The sequence below is a fragment of the Danio aesculapii genome, chromosome 13 (assembly GCF_903798145.1).
Source record: "Danio aesculapii chromosome 13, fDanAes4.1, whole genome shotgun sequence".
Classification (NCBI taxonomy): domain Eukaryota; kingdom Metazoa; phylum Chordata; class Actinopteri; order Cypriniformes; family Danionidae; genus Danio; species Danio aesculapii.
This window is the reverse complement of record NC_079447.1, coordinates 21,555,999-21,583,334: the sequence shown is the minus strand read 5'-3', so window position 1 is coordinate 21,583,334 and position 27,336 is coordinate 21,555,999. Positions and strand designations below refer to the sequence as shown.

At 35.5% G+C, this 27,336-nt stretch overlaps 1 protein-coding gene across 1 annotated transcript; it reads right to left on the bottom strand.

The window, feature by feature from the left end:
* Positions 1-26,722, bottom strand: syt14a (synaptotagmin XIVa). Its single transcript, XM_056470824.1, has 7 exons — positions 26,167-26,722; positions 22,987-23,211; positions 14,391-14,662; positions 11,980-12,429; positions 9,803-9,992; positions 6,984-7,040; positions 1-1,738 (listed from the first exon to the last, which is right to left on the bottom strand). Exons 1-7 carry the CDS (start codon positions 26,720-26,722, stop codon positions 1,425-1,427), a joined length of 2,064 nt encoding a protein of 687 aa, XP_056326799.1. The 3' UTR covers positions 1-1,424.
* Between the last annotated feature and the right edge of the window lie 614 nt (positions 26,723-27,336).

The window sequence follows — 27,336 nt, the reverse complement described above, 5'->3', positions numbered from 1 at the left end:
ATACATTTCTAATCTGTTTTTGATTGTAATTATTTGTTGTATTTATTTCTTTTACAAATTTTGTGATTATTGTAGGATTATTGTAATCATCTTGTTTGTGTAAAGCACTTTGAATAACCATTGTGTTACAACACGCTACCTAACAAAAAGCTTTGTCGTCGATCCCAGTTGTAAGAGCAACAAATAATAACTTGACTTCTAGTTGATAATTTGGAAAAGTGGCAGAAGGTCAATTTTTTTCAGATGAATCATCTGTTGAACTGCATCCCAATCATCATAAATACTGCAGAAGACCTATTGGAACCCGCATGGACCCAAGATTCTCACAGAAATCAGTCAAGTGTGGTGAAGGAAAAATCATGGTTTGGGATTACATTCAGTATGGGGGCGAGCGAGAGATCTCCAGAGTGGCTGGCAACATTAACAGCCTGAGGTATCAAGACATTTGTGCTGCCCATTACATTAGGAGAGGGCAAATTCTTCAGCGGGATAGCGCTCCTCATACTTCAGCCTTCACATCAAAGTTCCTGAAAGCAAAGAAGGTCAAGGTGCTCCAGGATTGGCCAACCCAGTCTCCATACATGAACATTATTGAGCATATCTGGGGTAAGATGAACCCTTTCTTTTCCATTCCAGATAACTTTAATAATTAAGTTGTTTGAGCCAGTATTACACAATATTCATTCTGTCCACTGCACCAAGACTTTATATTCTATACTGCACATTATTTTTGTTAAGTGACAAGACTTTTGTCTAAGCAAAGTCAGACCTTACTGATCTAAATAAATAATTAAAAATCAAGGCATGATCATATTTTATTTTGGTAAAATAAGCGTAATCGAGAGGCCTTTGCCTTTCATAAAAGCCACTTCTGATGCCAAATGATCAACTAGAAGTCAAGTTATTATTTGTTGTTCCTAAAACCTGGATAGGTGACAAGACTTTTGTCAGGTAGTGTATAGATAAACTTGCATTACCTTAGTCGATTCTCATGATCAATCTCCAGAGCATCATGGGGTATAGGAAAAAGATGGATATTTGTTTGTTTTTTTCCCTCTGTTTGACCCTAAAGCACCATACAATACGCCCATTAGAAACAATCATCTCGAGCAGATCAAAAATAGAAACATCAAGATAACAAATATACAAATAAATATATATAAAAAATCCCCAAACCTGTTACCTCCATTAATCCGGTCACATCTAACCCTGTTCTCACCATTTTCTCTAACTCATTTCCCAAAATACACTGGGAAGGAGAGCGGATACCATCCCCAGAACTACTAGTGTTTCTCTTAATGCACTGAAGTGAGGGCCAGCCTGTCGCTTGGGGGGGGTCATTCGAGGGCCTGACCTGCTCTCTGTCCCCCATCCCATTACACACATCATCATCCTCATCATCATCACTGTGGCTCACTAGCGTTCTAGGACTCCAGAAGACTGTGCCATCGACACACCTGCTGTCCCTTTGACTCCTTCATCTCAGTCCAGTGAGTTAATTCTTCTTCTCCGGAGCTGTTGAGGCCCAGAGAGATCCAGCCAATCATCTCCTTGCGTTTCATGCTGCGCTTGTTGTAGACGGACAGGATGAGCGTGACGTCGGAGAGCTGAAACAAAGCTACCTGGAACACAAAGGTCTCCTTGTAGGTGGGGTTGGGTTGGCCTCGGCAAACGGACGTCTTACACTTGGACATCTCCTGACCCATTGAGTTGAGCAGAGTCAGCTTCACATACGTGTCTGAAACAGCAGGAAAGAGAAGGTCAGTTGGAGAAGCAGTCATACTTTTACTTTTACTATCAGTTCAATCAAAAGAACATTTGGTTTGATTATGAAAATATTGAAATGGCTTTCATATGATAGTAATAAGCTTAAATGGTATTTAGATTTTTTTTTTCTGGTAAAATATCTTAAAAATATAGAGACACAATTTATTTTGTATGTCCACTTTAGACATTATTCATTCATTCATTCATTTTCTTTTCAGCTTAGTCCCTTTATTAATCTGGGGTCGCCACAGCGGAATGAACTGCCAACTTATTCAGCATTGTTTAACGCAGCGGATGCCCTTTCAGCCACAACCCATCACTGGGAAACTCTTTAAACATTATGTTATACATAATTTTGTTGCAACTGCTTGTCTTTTGCGCTGATGAATATGATTCTGTAAACACTACCAAAAAACTACACAAATTTAATTTCAACATTAATTTAGTTCAAGCAAGAATAAAAATAAAACAGTGGACTTTATTTGTACTCAATGGGTTCTATGCACAGCCAGAATTTTAAAGTCATCGATAAACTTCCGCTGAAAGCTTAATGTGGCCTATTTTCAATTTCACAAGGCTGTTTTTACCGCATCGATGTTGTAAAGTAATTACAATACATTCAGTTAAATAGACTTCAGCATTCATTTAGTTGTTCAAGCGTAAAATGAGGTGGGTGGGGGGGTGATTGAGATGTCGTGTCGGGGAGGGAGATCACAAACGTTTCTACACTGTTCTAAGCGTTTGTATGCGAAGAACGACGGCTATAGCATCTCTTTGGGAGATCAAAACAGGTTTATAAGGGCAGACCGGGGCTGGCGGACACGCCGTCCCAAATTTTTACCGCCCAAATTTTCACTACCCACCCATGTCATTTTTTTACCCGCAAAAATAAATTAAAAACCATCTAATTGGGCGGGAAACTGCCCAATCGGGCAACACTGTTGCTGAGACGGTTTAAGGATTTGATTCATCATTTGCGATGTCAGTTTGTGGATTTAATTCACCATTTGTGGAGTGGTTTGAGGATTTGATTCACCATTTGCGGAGTCGTTTGAAGACTTGATTCACCATTTGCGATGTCAGTTTGAGCATTTGATTCACCATTTGCGGAGTCGTTTGAAGACTTGATTCACCATTTGCGATGTCAGTTTGAGCATTTGATTCACCATTTGCGGAGTCGTTTGAAGACTTGATTCACCATTTGCGATGTCAGTTTGAGGGTTTGATTCACCATTTGCGGAGTCATTTGAGGATTTGATTCACCATTTGCGATGTTGGTTTGAGGATTTGATTCATAGTTTGAGCATTTGATTTATCATTTGATCTTTTAAGCATTTGAATTTTAATTTTGTTAGGAAAAAACTTCCATATCACAGAGACTCCTACTACACTGTAAAACCCAACTGTCTTTTCTATTAAAAAGGAAAAACATGTATTAGGAAATGCTGTGAAAATTTCCTTGAGCTATTCATCACTTGGAAAATATTTACAAAATAATACAAATTTCACAAGAGGGCAAATAATATTGACTTCAACTTTACATATACACACAGTATATTATATATTTTTGGTGCCAAAGTTTATATTTTTTTAATTATTTTTTAAAAGTTTATTAAATAAGTTTGAGGAACATAATATAAAAAATTGAAAGTGCATGTCATGATCGCTTTAAAACAAGAAAAACTTTACCTCACAAGACATTACCTCACTGCTAGTAAATACTTGATGAAATAAGATAAATAAGTGAATTCATACAGTTGCAATAAGAATTATTAAACCCCCTTAAATTTTTCCCAAATGATGTTTAACAGAGCAATGAATTTTTCACAGTGTGTCTGATAATATTTTTTCTTCTAGAGAAAGTCTTATTTGTTTTATTTCGGTAAGAATAAAAGCAGTTTTCATTTTTTAAAAACCATTTTAAGGTCAAAAAGTATTAGCCCCTTTAAGCTATATTTTCTTGGATAGTCTACAGAACAAACCATCATTATACAATAACTTGCCTAATTACCCTAACCTGTCTAGTTAACCTAATTAACCTAGTTAAGCCTTAAATGTTGCTTTAACCTGTAAGCGTCTTGAAAAATACCTAGTAAAATATTATTTACTGTCATCATGGCAAAGATAAAATAAATCAGGTATTAGAAATGAGTTATTAAAACTATTATGTTTAGAAATGTGTTCCCTCCATTAAACAGAAATTGGGGAAAAAATAAACAGGGGGGCTAATAATTCAGGGGTTTAATAATTCTGATTGCAACTGTATATTATAAAATATTATTAAAATACATTAATATATAAAAAATAAACAAAGTTAATACTGGAAAACCAGACAAAAATATGCACTTTTAAATAAATTATTTAATATCATAATTATAAACTATGAAAAACAGAAGAACGAGAAAACTATACTAATTGCAATAATAATCAGTTTTCATTTTAGTGAGAAAAATCCAAAAGTAATTTCCTACTAGGGAAATTGTAGGTGCGGAAGTTGAGCCGTTAAATTAAGAAACAGGATATTGTTGTAGCACAGCTCCTCTGCCAGCATGAAGGTTTTCAAAACTGTGATTCCAGCCTAGCAACACTTCAATCTCTCAATCTCTGAAAAGCAATTGATTATTCCATTCATTAATACAGGATGAAATTTATTGGCTGAAAATGGGCCATTCAGTTTCTTTTCTGCATTAACGCTCGGCGTGAATCAATGCTCACTGATTAATAATTGAGTCCCGCATCAGTGCTCTGTCTTCTGCTTTCAGAGGCTTTTGAACTGCTCCTCTACAGATGCATTGAGAGCCGCAGCTCAGGGCCTTTCACCGCGTTTAATTCACAGCGCCTGAATGCACGACAATACAAGCGACGTTAGTATTCTCTGTGTCTTTGTGTCGGGGCGAGGGTTGTGTTCGGGCTTCCTGTGGAGTCTTCCTGCTGCGTTTTCAAGAAAAATATTTCACCCTTTACTATTTTTTCAACTAATAGAAGAGGCGAGCTATAAGAAGCGCAGATTTCAGAGATGGGAACACAGATTTCATACCTGACAGTGAAGAAATCATCTTCAGCCCCTCAAGCTGAATGTGATTCCAATGCTAGTTAAAAAGGCTGATTAGCCTCTGTGATGCGGTTATTCAGAAATATAAGCGCTTCCTGACACTGCCGCAGAAATGCACTTTAGTAAGTTTCCTATTACATAAAATCCTGGTCATCTGCATTCCTAAAGTTTTGTATGGAGACCTACTTTTCACCATTTGTGTTTCCACTGTATAAATCTCACATGTATTTGATTAAATTTTTCACGAGTTTATTCTTCAGTTGTTTTACCATAAACTAATTACTGAAATTTAATGTTTGATAACTGTTTGAACTCTTTACAAAATACAGAAAGACCATTTCTATAATTTTCATATTTAAATCTTCACTTCTATAGACTAAGACCAACAGAAAATGAAAAGTTACTATTTAATTGATATTAAGCAGCCCCTTTAGCTTAGCTTATTATAGATTGTTAAATCGAATTAGACTATTAGCATCTCTCTCAAAAAAATCCAAAAATAAACTTTTCATTTTCTGTCAGTCTTCGCACACAATGTAACTACAGAAGAGTGAAGCTTTAAATAAGAAAACTAGCAAAACTCTTTTTTTGGAGCGAGATGCTAACGGTCTAATCCGATTCAATGATCTATGCTAAGCTAAGCAAAAAGTGCTAAATCGGCTGAATGGATTAAAAACTGATTTAAAGATCACAAACAGCTTCCAAAATTAAATTTCACGGTTATATCACTGTAATAAGACCTAATAAAGCTAATTAAAAAAACTATATACTGACATTAATTTTAATTCACAAAAACAAGAAAAGAAAGAAAAGATATTATGTATATACAGATAAAATCTAAGACTCCACTTTAAACAATGACATTCTGAGATTTTTCCTTAGTTTCTCTGGATTTACTAGGTATGGGTTTGAGTAAAATGTAAATATCTGCTTTACTATATAAAGGTATAATATCTTTCGATCCAAATTTCAAATAAAAATATTGTAATTGAATGCATTCTTTTAAGAAATTGGCCATTTGTCAGAATAACACACTGTTTTAATATTTTGTTGTATTGTCTATGTATGAATATGTCAGGAAACAGTACATCTGATGTTAATTTATACTATTAAATAAATATTAACTCTTAATATTTAAATAAACTCTTTATATTTAAAATTTGTGAGAAATGTAATCAATAGAATAAAAGAAAAATAACGTTTACTTAAACACATCCAGCTGATTCGAATGTAATCACTCGATTGAATGGACGTTATCATTGGTTATCAGCTGATAGATATGGGCCAGTAGGGGCCTTCTGCGCCTACTAGTGGGCTCAGAAGGCTGTTATCATCCATCCACATGGTTAATCAGCCATAGATACGGCTGAGACCCGAAGTTAATGAGAATTATTTAAATTATTTACTAAATTTCCCATTAATTGTATTTTAATAACGTGTACCCCTACCTCAACCCTAAACCCAACCATCACAGTAATATGAAAACAGATCTGGATCTGGAGTCTTCTTTATTAGTATAGCTGATTAACCATGTGGATGGATGATAACAGCCTTCTGAGTCTTCTAGTAGGCGCCTACTGGCCCATATCTATCAGCTGATAACCACTGATAACCCACATTCAATCGAGTGATAACATTCAAAGCGGGTGACACAACTAGAAATCCTAAATCCAGAGTAACTGAGAATGTCACAGTACAGTTCAGCAAACAGTACAACTCATGGTTCAAAGTCTATAAAGATCTCTCTGGCATTTTAGACTAGAACTAGTCACATGACAGCAAAAACTCAAAATGGTCCAAGCAAATGATCTAGTAAATGCATACAAAAAAATCTAAACCACATGGTTATGGGACTCATGCAAACATCACTACTGAGAACATAAAATACTAGCATAACCAACATAACGTGGCCAAAAATAACAGCGTTTGAACCTTCTTCATGGATGACGGCTAAATACATTGCATAACAGGCTTCCTATTTTCTAAATCTTCCTTCTGTTTTGACTTCTTTGCGTTCAAATTTTCCATAGATCAGACCATCCATGTAGAAGCATTCGCCAGTTCGTCTAACATCAAGGATCGACGATGAAAAAAGGAAGTGTGGAAACAGAAAGATGGATGAGCAGCAGCCGATGCTGATAAAGGTAAGCCACAGAACACTCACCTCGGATTATGTACACTTGGCCACCTATCAAGTGCTTTAGACAACAGAACAAACCGTCTGACAACAGGAGAGAGCAGAGGGGGATCATCAGGGAAGAAGAGAGAGAATGTCAACAACGGCAGGAGAAAAAGAGCAGGTCAAAAGGCTTGAAGGGTTAATCACATCAGGTCAGAGGTAATGTGTTCGTAAAGCACACTGCGCCACTTCAGGATAAAGAACAAAGTATACTCTGCTTTTTATCTGCACACATACAGTATGTGTAAGTCTGACTGACAAGGTGTCAACACTGAATTTGGCTGTGTTTCACAGTCTATAAAGGGCTTATCTGAGGGGACTAAAACATATTCACAATTCTCCATTGTAAAGGTGGATTTACATTTATAGTTATTTAGATTTTTTAGGTGGTGACATAATAAAATACAATTTTATATTAAGTTCAGTCTAACTTAGTGTTCATATTTTTAAGAAAGATAAAAAAACAAAACCAAAAAGGCTTTTCATGGTATATTTTTCAGTTGAGAACTTAAAAAAACCTCAAATCTTAAAATGCTGAAATCAAGTTATCCAAATGAAAATAAATAATTTATTTCCTTTATTTCTAGTCAGTTCCTAATACAGTATTTATCTAATTTTTAAAACATACATTATTGCCTACATAAAAATGAGTTTACTGAACATTTTATAACATCAAAAGATATTAGACTGAGTGGGCTCTATTTTAATGATCTAGACACAAAGTCTAAAGTGCATGGTGCAAGGGCATGATATTTAACATGAAACTAATCAGATGGCGCTCTGTGGTGCAGCAGAAATAGAACAGTATCCTGAGTCATAGCTGGGCGCCGGTGTGTGTACCCTGATAGAAACCTATGTTTAGAGTTCTGAAATGTGTGGCGCTACACCGTGTCGCGCTTCTGGTGTGCGACCTGCTTAACAGGGTTGTGCTTATACTCTTAATGAGTTATGGGTGTGTTTTGAGCATGACATGCATTAAAGTGATCACACTCCCATTCCCTTTAAGAGACAGTTGTGTCGCGCCATGGCGCATTTGCTTTTTACATGGCGGCCTTTGTAAGAGGAAAAAACTGAACGCTTAAAAAACTGTTAAACAGACCATCTGCAGCAAGAATAAAGAATGAGACTTCTCCATTCTGCCTCTTTACTTTCTCTTTCTCTTCACTTTTACTGTTTACTCCTTTACTTTCGTGGAGTAAGGAAACGGTGGAAACTCACTCCACTGAAGACATTCATCAGCCTATATATTAATTTAATTTGTTAAGCGCACAGATTTGTTTCAAAACTATTTCTAAATTCAGTTCTAATTTCCAGCAAACAAATAAATGAACAATAATAACGAAGTGAAGTCCAAAAACTTTTATATCCAAACACACATCTTCTTCTAATGCCCCTTATAGTGAAGCATACATCTCCAAAACCCAACAGGCGGACAAATCTAAACTTATTTTTATTAAAACAAATATAAATATGCAAATAATAAATGCTGCTAATAATAATAATAACATTAAACAAATGCATATTGTCATGAATGAACTAAAAAAAGGCATGGAGGCATGAAGATATGGAGGCAGTGGTTTTTATATTTATCTAGAAAATAATAATTTTTGTAACATTTTATTTTATTTCATATGTAAATATATATGTGTATTGCTGTACATCCTGTGTGTATTAAGCAATGTGCAAGTGCTTGAACCAACATAGGTGCATAACTAACGTGCTTTGCATTAGACTTTAGACCTGCTTTCAGATGGTCAGTGGCGTGGTTTATTTTAGTTCTTCAAAATAGCAACAATAGCATTAATGCACCTTAACAGACCTCTATTTTACGCCAGCACACACGTGAGTTCACAAAGTGGCACAAATGTATTTACTATTTAAACAACGTGGCGCAAAACGTGAAAATTAGGGTTGCGCTGGTCTGAAAATAGCAACAAATTGCGCAAAACACGTCTTATGCCTTATTGTGCCGGGTGTATGACAAGGTCCAGTGTCTTTGTGGACAAAAATGACTGATTTTGTGCAAATGATCAGATTATATCACGTTAAAATAATTTTTAAATGATTTTGAAATGAGACACGAATTTTGGTGAATACATTTTTTTTGGTGATTATTTTTGGATGCTGATTGACTGCTGTATTTCAAATATAGATTTAGATTAAAATCTAATTTTTTTGGTTTCATTTTGTGAAAGAAAATTTGAATATATAGCTGTACAATTCAGACAGAATCATTGGGATTTATTTTGTTTAATCACATCACTTAATACAATGTGTACTGCATGGTAAGCAGCACCATGAAGACCTTAAAAATGTTTAAAAGAAGACAGAGAGCCATCTTTTCAGCAGTTTTGGTCTCCTTCTGTGCATGCTGTCAAATACTTCATGTATACTTTGAAAGGCTTAGCTCACATATACTAATGTATGTTTAAAAAAACAAGTATATTTTGAGATTCAGGGCCAGCGCATACGAGAAACTTGCAGCTTTCATCACTATTTTATAACACTGTCTCTTCATCTCTATTGGCTGAATTTTGTGTTATGGCAGGGGCGTCCACTGATGGTTGTTGTGAGAGTGTTTTCTGAAGGCAAAGGCTCTTGTTTTGTATGCTTGACCAAACTGTGCCTGAAGCTATGAAGGGTTAGGAGGTCAGTGCTTAGCAGAAGGGTAATATGAATGAAAAGAAAGAAAGAGGGAGGACCTTGAGGGTCAAAGGTGAAAGGTGACATGATTTGGTCCTATATAAAATGATGCAGGGGATTCAAGATTAGAAGCAATCGTTTTGAATAGGTTTTGGACTTACTAGGAGGTTTATTTGCAGCCAGGTTTTTGAAGTGGCTTCCTTTGATGACCTCCACAGAGAGACGTCCTGTAGTGGCGTTGTACACAAGACCCAGTAGAATCTCTGGAGCAGATCCTTGAGCCGCAGACGGGTACGATGAGGCCGTTTCACTGCACGACACATCTGACATGCTTGCCTGAGAGTCACTGCCCTGTGACGCACAGAAACTTTGCTGAACTGTTTAGCACAATTATTTATGACCTGAAAGACTCAAGACAAAAACCTAATGTACTGTAAACTATTGACCCATGGGTCCAAAATGTTACAGTTTTGTCACCTTATTCAACAAAACAGAATAGTCCAAATTAATTTGAGCATATTCAAGCTGACTTTTTAAGTTTTTCGTGGTCAAGACTTCAGTTCTGGAGTTCATGCTTCAGTGTTTTTATCCTCTGCATTGTAATATTTTTTCTCTTTCATCATCTTGTCTTTGCCAGTAAATTAAGAGTTTTCTCAATTGCTTTGATCCATAATTTAGTTATTCCTCTTGATCATATTGTTCAGTTTTCTCAAATATTTTCTAGTATGATTTCGAACTTATGAACAACACTATTTTGTTGCATTTCTAGACTTTCTAACATACTAAAACATTTTTCTCTATAGCTTATGTGGGAGTGTTCTCTATGTAGGAGCTCTTTTCATTTGGCCAGATCTGCTACTTTAACACTTGCATGAAAGAGACATGGATTCATTTTTTAATAACTGAATATCGAGTCTTGAGTTCAAATGCTCTTGTTATCTTAGAGTTTGAGTAAAACACAAATAAGTCACCTAAATACAGCAAAACTGAATAAAGGCTGAATGTTTCTAATATACTGTAGCTGTATTATAAAATAATTTAATATTAAAATATTTAAATTATATAGTGACATAATCATTTTTGATGTCACTAAACAGCTGCCTGCTTAAAAAAAACAAAAAGCTTGCATTTGTAAATTGTTTCAGTCTAAATTTTGAGTAAAATAAAATAAATGTAGATACATGACAGATACATATAGATAAATGACAATATACAGCATATTGCCAAAATTGTTACAATATAAAATAACAATAAATATAATGTATAATATAAATATGAATGTATTTTTTTCCTATTTAGACAAAGCTGTATTTTCAACATCTTTACTTCATTTTTTGCTCCATCATTCGAATATATGGATTTGTTGAACCAGAAAAATTTCTGGTTATCATCAATGTTGAAAACAGTTGTGCTGTTTAAAATCTTTGTAGAAACTATAATATAATTTTGTTCACATTATTAGATCAATTTTGTAACATTATAAATGTTTCACTGTCACTTTCAAGAGTTCACACTTAGTGCTTTCTCCTGGGACAGCATGCCAAACAAGCTTTATAATCAATCATCAGCTGAGCTCAGAAGATCCTCAAGCCCGGGGCTCCCTGCCATTTCATTGGGAGAGAGGGGAGTCTGAGCTTAGGTAGTCTCGAGAGCTCCCCTGAATTCATTTGTTTGGCCTATTCCTTGATTATTAGTGGTTGACACTGTGAAATCAACCGGCTTATACCAGCATATGCTTATGCGGTGAATGCCCAGTAATAAAACCCTCTTATACTGTGCCAATTTGGTTTATTCAATTGACTTATATTGCATGTCTTTAGACTCTGGGAGGAAACCCACGCGAGCATGGGAAGAACATGTAAACTCCACACAGAAAAGCCAACTGGCCCAGCCGGGACTCGAACCAGTGCCCTTCTAGCTGTGAGGCAACAGTGCTAACCACTGAGCCGCTGTGCCACCCTATCCTGGATTAATCTAAGAAAGAGGGGGAGGAGTAGCGGTGGATTCTTTGAGACAAAGATGACTAAGGTAAGAAAATCGTTTTTTTTATAGTGTGTTTGGATTCGTCTGATTGGTAAATGATACGATAGCTAATGCGGGACCAGCCGTGGTCAATCATAAGCATGTGATCTTCTTGAAATTAGTTTATAAAAAACTTCACTTTGATCAATTTAGTAAAGTAAAGTGTAGAAATGTAGCATTAAACATAAATGAGTACAAAAAATAAATCATGTTTTTCTTAAATGATCTAAAGTTTTTCTTTAATGCAAATAATTTGTCCTAAAAACATCATAAACGAGCGTTTTTGAAACGTTTGAAAAAGTGTTGTCAGACTCACAGGTATGTTGCAGTACGGGTCCAGTATGATGGGCACCGACATCTTGCCCTGCAGGTTGAGTTTGGTGAGGTAGAACACCTTCTCTCCGAGAGCTTTCTCCTTCTTCATCCTGCGCACGCTGTATAGGCGAAAGCGAATGGCGTAGTTCCCGATCATCTCTGACTCAATATGGCTGAAGTGAAAGGTCTCAGTAAAGACGGGGCAGGGGCCGCGCTGGATGATGGTCTTGGCCCTCTGCTTTTTGGTGGGCAGCAGCACCAGATGCACCTGCCAGGAGATGTTCCCCGTGCGCTTGACAGAAGGAATGTCTGTCAGCGCTGTTATGGAGATGGACAAACGCTGGTCAGATGAATCGTAGTCAAACACGACGTCAAGTGTCCCATATTGAGCGAGAGGATCCGGGTCATAGCCTTTAGGAAGCTGAGCTGCAGATCCACGTGCAGACAGATCCTGCAGAGATGGTGGAGAGAAAATAATAGTCTTTTCAGCAACATTTATGTCTGCGCAGAGAGTGTGTATATTTATATGGCCCTCTATATGCCAGCTTTAAATATATAGACATACAGTATTCTGTGATGGATGGACGTGCTGAAAGATTGATGGCGAAGACACGATTATTCTTGCTATAATTCATATAACAAAAGTCAGACTGAGGATGTGGCTCGGTATGATCACTGCTGGAGTAAACATATCAATTATTTCACAGATGTCTACAACGCAAGCATGCTGAATTATAAGTGTGTGTGTGTGTGTGTGTGTGTGTGTGTGTGCGTGCATCTGTGCTTGTGTGCATGGTGGGGTTATGAAACTGAGAAAGAACTTAAGAAAATGACACCTGACAGCGTTGCCCTAAAAGAAGAGGTCAAAACTGGATCAAAATTTGCTTTCCACTAGAAAACAGTTAGAATATGTGTGAGTGATTAAAGGCTGGTAATATCAAGGATCGATGCCTATGAAGTTTAGAAAATTGCTGTAAATAAAAAAACAATATGGAAGTTCAAACCACATCTAAAAGGAATGATTATTACCATTTCAGTTTACTTATACGTTTGGTCCAGAATTCAGATCATGTAAATATATTTTTATATTAATAAGGGCTGCACGATATTGGAAAAAAAAACTGAGATCGTGATATTTAATATTTCTGAGATTACATTTTGGGATTTCAATATAATTTCCTGAGATGATTTAAATGAGTCTATTTGGGAAAGATTCATCATTTTACATTGATTCAGGTGTGTATAAATTACAAGCATAAATTAATATTTTAAAACAAAGATACAAATGAAATAGGTAGTGCTTAATGGTTTTCTGGAGAGTCGAACAGTATTGAGGTACAGAAATAAAATAATCAAATATAAAAAGCAACATCTACAAAAAGCCGGTCTACTGTACGTAAAAGGGTTAGTTCACCCCAAAATGAAAATTCTGTTATTAAATTAAAATATTTTACATGAAATCTGAGAGCTCTCTGATCCTCCATTTACAGCACTGGTCCCGAGACATTCAAAGTCCAGAAAAGGAACCAAAAACATTGTCAAAACATTCTATGCAACTTCAGTGGTCCTCCAAGAACAATTTTGTGTGCTAGAAAAACTGCAAAGATGACTTTGTTTGCTTTTGTCTTCTCTCCTGCGTCACGTCAGGATGTGTGTTTACTAGTAGCAGTACAACATGCTGCCATTAGACTCAGCAGTGGAACTGCTGGAACTTGCGTCAAACTGTCCATAGTAAACATGCATGCTCATCTGCCACTGAAGACATAGGTGAACAAAGTAGTTTTTACAGTCACATGGAGTTTTTTTGACAATAATATTGGTTCCTTTTCTGGACCTTGAACATCTCAGGACTGCTGCTGTCTATGGAGGATGAGAGAGCTCTAGGGTTTCATCTAAAATATCTTAATTGGTGTTCTGAAGATGAACTACCCATTTAATGATTTGGACTGCCACCATATTTGCCTTAAGTTAATTTCTGCAGACAGATTTCATTACTCATCGCTAGGGCCAGACAGAATCTGCAGAATCTTTTTTTGCTATTTCTGTGAAGAATTTAGTAAAAAATCTGCAGATTTATGTGTAATGATTTTGGCAGTATCATAACTAAAGACTTAATATATGAAATAAAATATAATACCTTTTTAACTTTTATTTAATGTTAGCAATGCAAATCCAATTAGAACCACTTATTTGGTAAACAAAGCAAGTCTCTCATACAATATATTTAATAAAAGACAGAAAATATTACTTCACAAACCATATTAAATAAATCATATTAACATTTTCATATTAGTCAATAATATTCGTGAAATTAATTTAAAAACTGAATAAATATAAATGTACACACATTTTCATAACTAAATAAATAGACTCAAAGATGAGCTGGAAATCTGCAGATTACTCATCGCTCACCTCTGGGCTGAGTACAGCAGTGCTGTCACTTGGCACATCTTCTTCATAGCCCTTGTTCAGGAAGCTCTCTGTTTCCTGGGCTCCACTGAGCTCGCTCGGACATTTCCCATAGCTGTGTCTGGGGCTATCGCTCCCATGTGAAAGGTCACATTTGGCATCGCCCAGGTCAGAGGGTGTGCATGACATGCGCGGTGACCCGTCCTCATCCTGATAGGGTGGAGGCTGCAGCTCGTCCAATGGCGGAGTCCGTCTCATCCGCTGGATGCAGTTCACTGAAGAGAGAGAGAGAGAGAGTTGCATTTGGTGTTTTTAGCCCAGTATTATCAAGCAAGAAGGAAAGAAGTTGTTCAAAGAAGTTGCACAAGAAATGCAGAATAGAATCTTGAGCGGTTTAAAAATGTGTTTTCGCTTAACTGTATTGCCTTTGTGCATGTGTTTAGTATTGCATTTCAGATTATTGCTTACAATCTCAGTCTCTTCTATTTAAAAGAGATTAAACATTATTTTAAATAATGAGGTCGTGTTAAGGGTGGCACAGTGGCTCAGTGGTTAACTCTGTGGCCTCACAGCAAGAAAGTTGCTGGTTTGTGTCCCAGCTGGGCTAGGAGGCGTTTCTCTGTGGAGTTTGCATGTTCTGCCCATGTTCATGTAGGTTTCCTCTAGGTGCTCTGGTTTCTCCAACAGCCCAAAGACATGCACTATAGGTGAATTGGGTAAAACTAAATTGGCCATGGGTGGCGCAGTGGGTAGCGATGTCACCTCACAGCAATAAGGTCGCTGGTTCGAGCCTTGGTTGGGTCAGTTGGCATTTCTTTATGGAGTTTGCATATTCTCCCCGTGTTCATGTGGGTTTCCACCAGGTGCTCCGGTTTCCCCCACAAGTCCAAAGACATGCGCTATAGGTGAATTGGGTAACCTAAATTGTCCGTAGTGTGTGAATGAGAGTGTATGGGTGTTTTCCAGTAATGGTTTGCAGCTGGAAGTGCATTCGCTGTGTAAAACATATGCTGGATAAGTTGGCGATTCATTCCGCTGTGGTGAACCCTGACTAATAAAGGGACTAAGCTGAAAGGAAAATGAATGAATGAATACATTGGCCATAGTATATTAATGTGTGTGTGTGTGTGTGTGTGTGTGAATGTAAGAGTGCATGGGTGTTTCCCAGCACTGAGTTGCGGCTGGAAGGGCATCTGCTGTGTAAGACATATGCCGAAATAGCTTCCTGATAATTCCGCTGTGGTGATAAATAAGGGATTAAGCCGAAGGAAAATGAATAAATGAATGAATGAAGGTTGTGTTAGACTGACTGATAGGTATGTTTTGTTTGTGCTTTATTTTTTCTGTCAGGAAAATATTCTTATGTTTAGTATCTTTTTTTAACACAGTCTTTATTGATTTTAGTAGCTTTTAACATGTACAACAGAAATCAAAACCAAACATACATAATAATAATAATAATAATAATAATAATAATAATAAATAAAAAACAAAACAATAAAAATAGAATAAAAAATTACAAGAAATACATAAAAAAAATAATAAAAATATACAAATGTTTAAGTAAATGCATGTACTTACACATACAATAAAAAGGTACATTATATAAGAACCACGATATACCAATAGCAGGTTATACAAGTTATACAGAGAAAAGATTTGTATCAGCTTCCTTCAAGAAACCTACAAAGGGATCCCAAATTTTGAAAAACTTTTCAGGTTTTCTCTTGACTATATAAGTAAATTTTTCTAAAGCCAAACAATGAGACAATTCCTGCAACCATTGTCCAAAATGCTGGCTTTATGTATTTTTCCAAAAACTAGCTATTATAAGTTTTGCATGTAATAAACAATGAAAAGGGCTTGGAATAGGAAAAATATTTAGAATAAACAGTTTTAGACATAGGGGCGACGCAATGGCGCAGTAGGTAGCTAGAAGGTCGCTGGTTCGAGCCTCGGCTGGGTCAGTTGGCCTTTCTGTGTGGAGTTTGCATGTTTTCCCTGTGGGTGGTGGATTTCCTGGGTTTCCTTCAGGTGCTCTAGTTTCCCCCCACAGTCCAAATACATGTGGTACAGGTGAATTGGGTAGGCTAAATTGTCCGTAGTGTATGAGTGTGTATGGATGTTTCCCAGAGATGGATTGCAGCTGGAAGGGCATCTGCTGCGTAAAACATATGTTGGATAAGTTGGTGGTTCATTACACTGTGGCGACCCCGGATTAATAAAGGGACTGAGCCGAAAAGAAAATGAATGAACTAATGAGTGACATTTGTGTATATCCTGTTTAAACACTATGGATAAAAAGTTTAGAATTTTCTCCCAAAAATGTTCAACCAAAGGGCACTTCCATAAACAATGAGAGTTCAGAGAGAATCTTTGGATTAAATTTGTTACGTTTAGTATTTTAACATGGTATTATGAGTATCCTGATCATATCTGTGGCCAAAGCTCTTTCGTTTTGTTCGTCTTTGTATTCCATACAATACAGCAATAATCAACACATCGGTAATACTGCTGTGAAAAGACTTCTTTCGAGTTTTTGGGGTTTTTCATGGTCTACTGAAAGCAATTTGTTAATTCTAATAAGTTGTCTTTTGAGATTTGATGGCTGAACTGTGAGGAGAATAATGAACCCTTTTTTTTAACTTCAGTTAAACTATAAACAATAGGCTGTATAAAAAGTCGATTAGGCCTCATTATCATTAGAGTATGTTATATATATTTTTTTTAAAGAAAGTGAAACCTTAAACAAGAATGATACTTTAAAAGCCTGTGCTCAAATGAAGGAATGCTCATGGTTTTGCACAGTGCATCTGAATGCTCATAAATGATTCAGTTGTCCTTCAAGAGCTACAAAACACAGAGTGCACACGTTTAATAAACAAATCGGCACTTTTCATTTTTCAAATGCAGAAACTGAAGGGAATTTGAGGATCTGCTGATGCTGCTAGTGGCTCTATGAAATTGAAATTGAGATGAATGGTGAAACGTGGCCTGATTTACCTGCGTTCTCCCTACAAGTGAAGCAGCTCTGTAGCGAGAATGAACCAAGTGCCTGTTGCCATAGTAACATGCTGCTGGTCATGACAGGAAGATTTAGTGATCTCATAAATACAGTGCATTCACACACACACACACACGCACGCATGCACGCACGCACGCACACACACACACACACACACATGCACACAGCTGCTTCTGTTTTGATGTAACTAGTTCTGACTATTAGAAACTCAGATATTGCTGGGGCTGTACATTTTCCAGGAGTGGATTATTTCTATATATTTTTCTAAACTTACTTCATACAATATTTATAATTATTTCTCATTTAATATCATAATTTTAATTATCAAATTACATCATCACTTACTGGCTCACTCACTCTCCTTTGCTTGATTCCATTCTTTATCAGGGGTTGCCACAGTGGAATGAACTGCCAATTACATTATCAGTAGAACAATTTTAAAAGTAATAAAAAAAAACCTGTTATATTACAATAAATAATAATGACAAAATGAATTGTATTATAATATAATAAATCATTGTTTCATTAAATTAATAGTAAGAACAGTAATTAAAAAGATCTAATATTTTATTATTCAAAAACAGAAAAACAGATTAAGAATAATCAGGGTTTCTGCACGTTTCACCAAGTTAACTTTAAGACCATTATGAATGAAATTTTAGACTTATACAGGGCTAAATGCTAAGGATTTGTTTTTTCAAATATCCCAGTTAGAGAAGATTTTCACTAGCCCTATCAAAAAATGATTAAAAATTATTACATTTAATAATAAAATAATAATAATTTGTTATATTTAAAAAAAAAATAATAATATTCAAATATATCCATTCACAAACCCTATAACCCTTACCAAGAATAAAACAAAACATAGCTGTCAATTACTTCAGTCTACTATAATAATAATAATAATAATAATAATAATAATAATAAAACTGAACTTAAACACTACAAACTGAACTACACTGTTCCTATTTACTGTGACCTTTTATGTGAAGCTGCTTTGACACAATCTACATTGTATAAGCGCTATACAAATAAAGGTGAATTGAATTGAATTGAATTAATAATAATACAAAATTTAGGTCAGGTCAGTATCCTCAGCAATAAATAAATGGAAAACTCTGAAGCAAACGTTACTGTAAGAAAAGTAATTAAATGCTATTTTAAATAAAAAGTTTTATTGAGATGAATTGGTGGTGATTGTATAGGTGTTAAGGGCCAGATTGGGTAGCTATACATGAACAAAGAAAGATTAAGACCTGTTAAAAAAGATTTAAGACCTACAACAAAACATTTCAGTAGATTTAAGACTTGTAAAGGCCTAAAATTGAACTTTTGAGATTTAAGACGTTTTAAGACTTTAAGACCCCGCGGATACCCTGATAATGTTGCCAACAATTTTTCAAAATGTATCATTAATTTATTATTATTCCAGTAATGCAATATTCTATTATTATAATAATCAACAGCAACACTATAGTAAACTGATAATGATTTTGTTTACACATTACGGTATTGATATACAGAATTATTAAAGTCAGAATTATTAGCCCCCTGAATTATTAGCCCCCCTGTTTGTTTTTTTCCCTAATTTTTGTTTAACGGAGAGAAGATTTTCTCAACACATTTCTAAACATAATAGTTTTAATAACTCATTTCTAATAACTGATTTATTTTATCTTTGCCATGATGAGAGTAAATAATATTTGACTAGATATTTTTCAAGACACTTCTATACAGCTTAAAGTGACATTTAAAGGCTTAACTAGGTTAATTAGGTTAACTAGGCAGGTTAGGGTAATTATGCAAGTTATTGTATAACGATGGTTTGTTCTGTAGGAAAAAAATATGGCTTAAAGGGGCTAATAATTTTTTACCTTAAATTTTTTTTTTTAAACTGCTTTTATTCTAGCCGAAATAAAACAAATAAGACTTAAATAAAATATTATCAGACATACTGTGAAAATTTCCTTGCTCTGTTAAACATCATTTGGGAAATATTGAAAAAAGAAAAAAAATTCTAAGTGGGGCTAATAATTCAACTGTATAGTTTTGAAATTGGAAAATGGTTGAATAGATGATGATATTTATGACAATTACTATTGTATATTGATTACTACTATAATTTAGAACCTGAAATATAGAACCTATATATTTTCTAAATCATAAAATAAGTGTGTTAAAATTTGACAATACTAAAATGGATATGCATAAGGATACTTAAGGCGAAAACTCAGAATCAGAGTTTACTTTTAATGAGGCTGGATGAAAGAAGCATAGCTGCGATTTAAGACCATAGAGAAGCACTCTTGTTTTCTATCTCACTGTCGAATGACATCTTTGATCATCAACACTGCAGCATTTTCAACCTCCGGCAATGAACAAAAATGTCTGTTAACGAGAGACTCTGCCCTACTGTATATCTCTTGTTTTTATTCTACTCTGAATGCCAGTATTGATGCCTGAACTACAACAGTTAGTATTGCCAAGAAGAGTGATCAATAGTGTGACCCTGTACTTGATTTTCTAGGGCTCATAAACAGTCCAAACAACACGCAATGAATAGCCAAACTAAAGCATTGGTAAGGTGTTATAAACCTCTTTGCTTCCAAACGTGCTTCCAACAGCAAACGCTCAGCTCATTTGTTATGTATGAGTGAAGGAATGTGTGTATGTGTGTTTGTGCGATGTGAATGTGAGCATAAATGTAAATGTGTGTGTGTTAGCGGCTCATGTATTATACAGATGGCCTGAGGCTACAGGCTCTCCTGCCTCCAGGAAAACAGCTCATGAGAAAAGCATGCAGCTCTATGTGTCTCTGTGTGCAGTAGTTCACAGAAGCAGAGGCTGAAATCAGAGAGAGATTTTCCACCCGCTTCCTGCTTTTTTCTTTCTGACAGCACTTCCCTTTGACACATTTTCATTCTCTTCATCGCCCGCCGTAATCTTCCTGCTCTGTTTTCCAGATAATTCCAGCAGGGATTTCAGCTCGGAATGCAATAATGGCAATTGAAGGGACAATTGGAAGTAGAGAAAATAACCCTAATCCTGTTCATTACCCATGATTATTGACAGTCATCACAGAGCCATTTATGTATCAGTATAAAAGCAGAGATCATCATCTTTCTCCCAAAAGCAGAATAACATAATTTAATAACACAATAGTCTCCTTTTCCAAGTACTGTTTTCTTTCTTTTTTCTTTCATCTTGGCTCATACTGCAGCTCTCTGAGTATTTGTGTGGAAAAACTAGAAGAAAAAGCAAACAAACAATGTGTTCTGGCTCCTTCTGTAAAAATGTGTTCTTCCAGAACCATCCAGATTCACTTGACATGTGATATATGCATGATCTGAACCCTTTTACTCTCTGCAAGACTCACCGCTGCCAGAGAAAAGAGCAGCCCACAGTCATTTTTATTGAAAACAGCTTTCATTCAGATTTTTCTTCTGGGTCTGTTACTAACTTTACTATGAAAAAAGTTCTGAGTCATGCCAAAATTCCAGTGAAAAACAAGCATGTCTTAGCTGAGGATTTGTTGTTGAGCGGCGCCATCTAGTGTTATGAAAAAACATGCATTTAGTTGGGATTTAAAAACACCTATTTTACCCCTTTCACAAAATAAGCCTTTGGTGTTTCCAGAATGTGTCTGTAAAGTTTCAGCTCAAAATACCCATCAGATAATTTATTATAGAATTCAGAATCTGCCCATTTTTGGTGTCTGAGTATATTATAGCTGTTTTTGTAGCCTGTGGCTTTAAATGTAAATGAGCTGCCTCTCCCCGCCCACCGTTCCCATGTGCGTGTCTGCTTCTCATCATGTGTTACATCAGAAAAACAGCCATGAAGCTGAAACCCAGTTCATTGGTCAAAAATACCAAGTAAGTCTATTTGATGTATTTGTGGGGGAGTCTATTCAAGCCTTTCTGAAATGATGAGTCTCACACAAATGCCGTTTGCAGTACACACACACATATGCACGTTTACTGACACTATGCGGCCGTAGTGAGAATAAGATAGCGATTTTACTTTCTTTATTACAAACATGCTCTGTTTTAAAAACATTTTAAACTTATAAAACGTATAAAAATCACAGAGTTTATTTGCAAAAAAAATAAGTTCTTTGGACAGGGGCATACATGTTATTATAGAAATATGGCGCCTGTCAATCAATTCGGTGGGCGGTGAAAACCACACTCCTACATCACGTTGCGGTGGGCCTCAAAATCAGTGGGATTTGGGTCCTTTTTTAACATCAGAAAATGTTTTAAAAGATACTTATTGCGATTATATCACTTTAATATGACAGTGGACACACTACACATACAGACAGTTCTGTCCAAACAGCGTACGAAAGATAATTTCATCATAGGTGCCCTTTAAAGGGATATTCACCCAAAAATACAAAAACCAAACAAAAAAAAAATACAATTTTCTCATCTGAATCTGTACTCTTTTTGTTAAACAGAAAATAAATTATATAAACAAATACTATGGAAGTCAATGGTTACTGGTTTCCAACATTTCTCAAACTAACTTTTTTTGTGTTCAAGAAAACACAGAATCTTAAATGTGTTTGTGATAAGTGAAGGGGGACTAAATGATCACAGAATTTTTGGTTTTGGGTGAACTATCCCTTCAATTGATTTGCTTTGCCAAGGTGCCATGGAAGACCAATATTGTTCAAACTTTTTGGATCAGTAAGTTTTTTTTTTCTTTAAAAGTAATCAATTGTATTTAGCGAAGGCACATTACGTAGATCAAAAGTGATTAAATACATCATAAAACATTATAGAAATGCACCTTTCTTTTCAGTGTTATGCAGCACAATTGTTTTCACCAAATAAAACACATGAAAATGATTTCTGAAATATTATGCTGCAGTGAAGACTGGAGTAATGGCTGCTGAAATTTTACCATTACACGAATAATTTACATATACATATACAACAGTAATTTATATAATAAAAATATTCTCAAAATGCTTTTTAAACACGTTCAGGAACACTGTTCTAACAGAAATATCATCTAATAAATATGACCACTAAATAAGTTTCTGTTTTTGATTTATAATTCCTGTTTTGTTCATAATTTAAGCCTACGACAGCTGTTTTTGCAAATATCTTGAGCAAGGGTTCAACAAACAGGTTCAACAACTTTCAAAGACACAATATTTGCCTCATTGAAGAAAAAATCATGTTTTGTTCTTCCAAAATTCCCCACATTTGAACAAATGACTGTACATCATCAATACAAATCATATTTGCTTAAGGCATGAGTAAACTCAAGGATGATTTTGTTGATTTCACTCATTTGATAATGCCAATGTATTGTGATTTAATTTCTTGTTTATATTTGATTGACTTATTACACAGGTATAATCATTCATTTTATGTCAATTAGTAGCGTATGGCCTAAACTTTGATTTACTGAGGCACTTAACTTCAGTCTGCTAAATGATAAAAACACATGAAACACTGACTCTCCCCTTTAAGAATAAGCATTTATCTCATCTGACAAATCTCATATAGTTGAAAGAAATGTGTTTTTTTGTTTGTGTGGATGTGATAAATTTACCATCATCTGCCGATGCTTCGCTGCTGTAGCCGTCATACTCAGCCGCTAGAGGGGAGTATTTCTGCCGTGTGTCCCATCCATAGCCCTTCTGGTGACGTGAGTTTGTTCGTGCTGAACCTCCACGGAGACCCTGCGACCGGGACACGGCCTCCTGGTACTGACCGATCACCTCATCATCACTGTCTGACGACGAGCAGTGATAGTCGGCATTCACGTAACTCTTTTCTGAAGAAGACCAAAGGGGGACAAAAGAAAATAATTTGGATTTTAAGCAGAACAAATATTTTGAGAAACCTTTATCGCAGTCAAACTTTCTCCACCATTTCTCATTTTATGAGATATTTTAGCAGTGGCATGTCAGTAAATACTGTAAGTAGAAAAAGAATGTGAAGTGTAATAATATTGTGTCTCTGTGTGTGTTTATATATATATATATATATATATATATATATATATATATATATATATATATATATATATATATATATATATATATATATATCTATATCATACCTGTCAACATTGGGACGTGAAAATAAGGGATATGCCCACCATAATAAAGCCCCCCCACGACCCCCCCCCCCATAAAAAATCCCCAAATTACTAAATATGTTCATTTGAAGCTGTTTTATTGTAATTAAACAGTTAAATTGTCAGTGATATGTTTTATTATTATTATTTTCAAAATAAATATTAAATAGTATACATTAGCAGCAAATTTATTAGCAAACAGTTTAGCTTATTAAAATTAATAGCTATCGTCATGAAAAAGAATCAAGATATCAAATCTCATTAGCCGTTTCTTCGCTTCACACATTCTGATTAAAGAGCAGCGAATGAATCTCTTATTTATTTAGATTTAATTTATTACATTAAATAACAGGTGTCATGCACAGATCTAACGTAATAATGAAAGCTTTGGATTGCTTTCCTAACTTTTATCCTCATTTAGGACGAAATTAATTGTATTTGAAAAAAAAAAAAAACCCCACCAAGATCGACATCTTTAAATATTATTATTCTTAATTATGTGTATATGTCTGTTTAAACACGCACCCAAAAGCTTCAAAACGCGTGTACAGAATCTGTTTGGGAAACAGCGTCTATTTATCACTATGGAGCGCGTCAGCTGACAGTCATGCATATGACTGTTTTGAGGATTGCATATGAAGGGGAGACGGCACCTGTAATGAAAATGAAAGGGAATGCCGCCGTTTTTATATTTTCAAAGTGTTTTTATGCCTGAACAAAGCGAAAGCACAGAATAGACTCACATTTAAGAGCAAGGGGCGGGCCCTGGTGGCGGTTTTGCGTATAGGGAGAATCGGCTCTGTGGCTCTTTAATGTTTATTGCCACCTTTAAGAGAGAAACTAAAAATACGGGATGATAGTGGGATAGAACTGTAAAATAGGGGAGAATCCCGAGAAAAACGGGAGGGTTAACAGGTATGATATATATATATAAATATATATATATATATATATATATATATATATATATATATATATATATATATATATATATATATATATATATATATATATATATTAGGGTAATTAGGCAAGTTATTGTATAACGATTTGTTCTGTAGAATATCGAAAAAAAAATTTGCTTAAAGGGGCTAATAATTTTGACCTTTAAATGGTTTATAAAAAAATTAAAACTGCTTTTATTCTAGCCGAAATAAAACAAATAAGACTTTCTCCAGAAGGGAAAATATCAGACATACTGTGAAAATTTCCTTGCTCTGTTAAACATCATTTGAGAAATATTTGAAAAAGAAAAAAAAATTCAAAGGGGGGCTAATAATTCTGACGTCATACAGGCGTCTCCAAAAGTGGACCTTTTCGCCGTTATAGGCCTCATTTTGGCTACTATTTAGTTCTGAGATATAAATACTGCATTTAAGTGACATTTTAAGCACTATTTTAGTTTGATTAGATTGTTATAGATTGTTGGATGATCACCATAATCAAAAAAACTACATTTAAAAATTTATGGATAACAACAATAGCTAAAATAGTATTCAAATTAATTTTAATATTGGTTGCTTTTGGTGCTTCACACTTTTTCATTGGTCATTTTTTGTTCCAAGATTTAGAATAAAAATTACTAGTAAAATATTTAAAAAAATAATAATAATACAGTAGCGAAAAATGACCACATATGTCAGATTGTATGTTTTCTTACATAACTGGATGTTGGACTTATGAAAACAAATTGTGTACGCTGATTAGCAGAAGATTCCACTTGATCATAAAACCTTTTTCGATGGGTTATTATCACTGTTTATGATGGCATATCAGTCAAAATAGGACCAATTCTGGACCTTTGTCAGTGAGGGGTGGGTCTTTCGAACCCCCAGAACCCCTCTTGGCTACAGGCCTGATTTATGATTAATGATAATGATGTTTAATTTTAGTTTTGTTCTGTAAAATAATGAAGGCCTTTCTTCAAAATGTTATTTAGAACATCTTTGCATAAAATAATAAAAAATGGCTTATTTTAAAATGATTTTTTTTTTTTGTTTTTAGAGAATACAATACCAATGTTTTCACTTCAGAAGAGATGAGAAATGGTATAACTGATTTATAGTCTCAACAAATGAAAGCATCTGTTATATTATTAATATAACCTTGGCACTTTCAGCAATTCAACAGTGTTGTGATGTCACAAACACCTCAAAGCAGGTTTGAAATATCTTGCCTTCAACCAATCTGAACCACAGACACTAGAGGGCAATATAGATTAACAATCAAACACTTTCTCATGTAATAAAGACCCAAAGGTGGCATGCAGGGAATACAGCTTCCTTCTTTAGCCAAAATGATGAATTAACATTAGTCTAAAATGTTGGTGGAGTTGCCAGGAATGACATGCATTAATAATTTTCATTAAAGAAAATAAAGCATATCCCTGGTAATTTTACACAGAATAGAAATAGAGACAGGGAGAAAAGCATAAAAAAGACTGACATATTAAATGTCAGAAACGGCAGTAAAGTCATCAAGATAAAAGGTGGGAAAGCAAAACAGCACTTTGACTGAAGCAGAGGCCATTGCAGCCGGATGAAGAGAGATCCGATCAAGAAAGAAAAGACAGTGGCTCCCTCTTCTGGACAGTTATTTAATGAAGTTCAGACAGTGGAGGGGAAAATGTTAGCAGTTTTGTCCTCTCACCTTCAGCATCTCTACTGCTAGATTTCTTCATCTCATTACCATCTTCTGGACTAGATGTTTTTACTTTAGTGACCTCTGAAGTTTCTTTAATGCAAGATCCGTTTTGTTGGCATATAAAGAGTGAATCAGCACTATTTTGTGCCTTGAACTTTTCTATCAGCATGTCAGGAGTCTGTGAGAGGTCACTTTCTGTAGATAAGGTCTCAGTTGACAGCACTGAACAGGGGTCGTTGTATGCAATCTGAGGCTCAGGATCCTCCACTAGGCCAGATGAAGCCTGGGTCTGGATTTCAGCCCGATCCAGAAAAGTGTCTCTTCTCTCCTGGGCCTGTCGTGCCGCAGCCTCCTTCTCCTCCGCCTCTTTCTTACGAATCCTCTTCAGCTCCTCAGCTTGCACTTTGTGAATGATAGTGTTGACATGCTCAGCGAGTTCTCCGGTCACCGTGTATGTAACGTCGCTCAGAGCATAAGCCAAATCGTCGACTTTTTCTGTCACCGATTCCAACATGGCAGACACTGAGGGGAGGCTTTGCTGGAAGCTCTTAAAAAATGCCATTTTGTCATGTAAAGGAGAATTGTTTGCTTGATTTGATTCCTGTGAAATGTCCAGTTTTCAAGTCTTAAATGCACCATCAGAGTGTCAAAATCCGCCATAAACAAACTATAAATGTAACTGTTTTGTTAAAATTTGAACACCTGAAATAAGGAAAAAAGGAGACAAATCATGTTTAAATAAGTCACAGTTTGAATATTTATAAAGTTGTGATTCATAAAGCTTCAGTACACAGAAGTCTCTTAAGAGGTGTGATATTCTTCAGCATGCTCTGACTCCAACACCAGAGGTGAGGTGAGTCAGAGAGGTCTAATCTCACAGCTTTATGACAGTTATTTATGCTTTTCCAAAATCTGCTACAAGCCACACAAACAGTCTGCCTCAGAGCACAATCAGATGTGCGTATGTTGCGATGTAAAACTGTAATTATGTATAATGACTGCAGCTGTAATGAATACAGCAGATGGTTCAGGGAACCACCGACATCAGGTTTTCAGGGAAGTGTCCAGCATATTTACTCTACTGGAGTCTGATAAACTTGGCAGTGAACAGAGGAAGATTTCCCCCTGAGACCAAGGGCAAAGGAGGGCTGTTTATATTTATTTTAGATGGAGAAA

Bases quoted from the DNA above. Each gene is read 5' to 3' on its own strand.
- syt14a (XM_056470824.1), bottom strand. From the start codon at position 26,722: ATGGCATTTTTTAAGAGCTTCCAGCAAAGCCTCCCCTCAGTGTCTGCC. The intron at 14,663-22,986 runs GTAAATTTATCA...CTCTCTCTTCAG, and splicing joins CGAAGCATCGGCAGATGATG to TGAACTGCATCCAGCGGATG. The intron at 9,993-11,979 runs GTGAGTCTGACA...TGTGCGTCACAG, and splicing joins ACCCGTACTGCAACATACCT to GGCAGTGACTCTCAGGCAAG.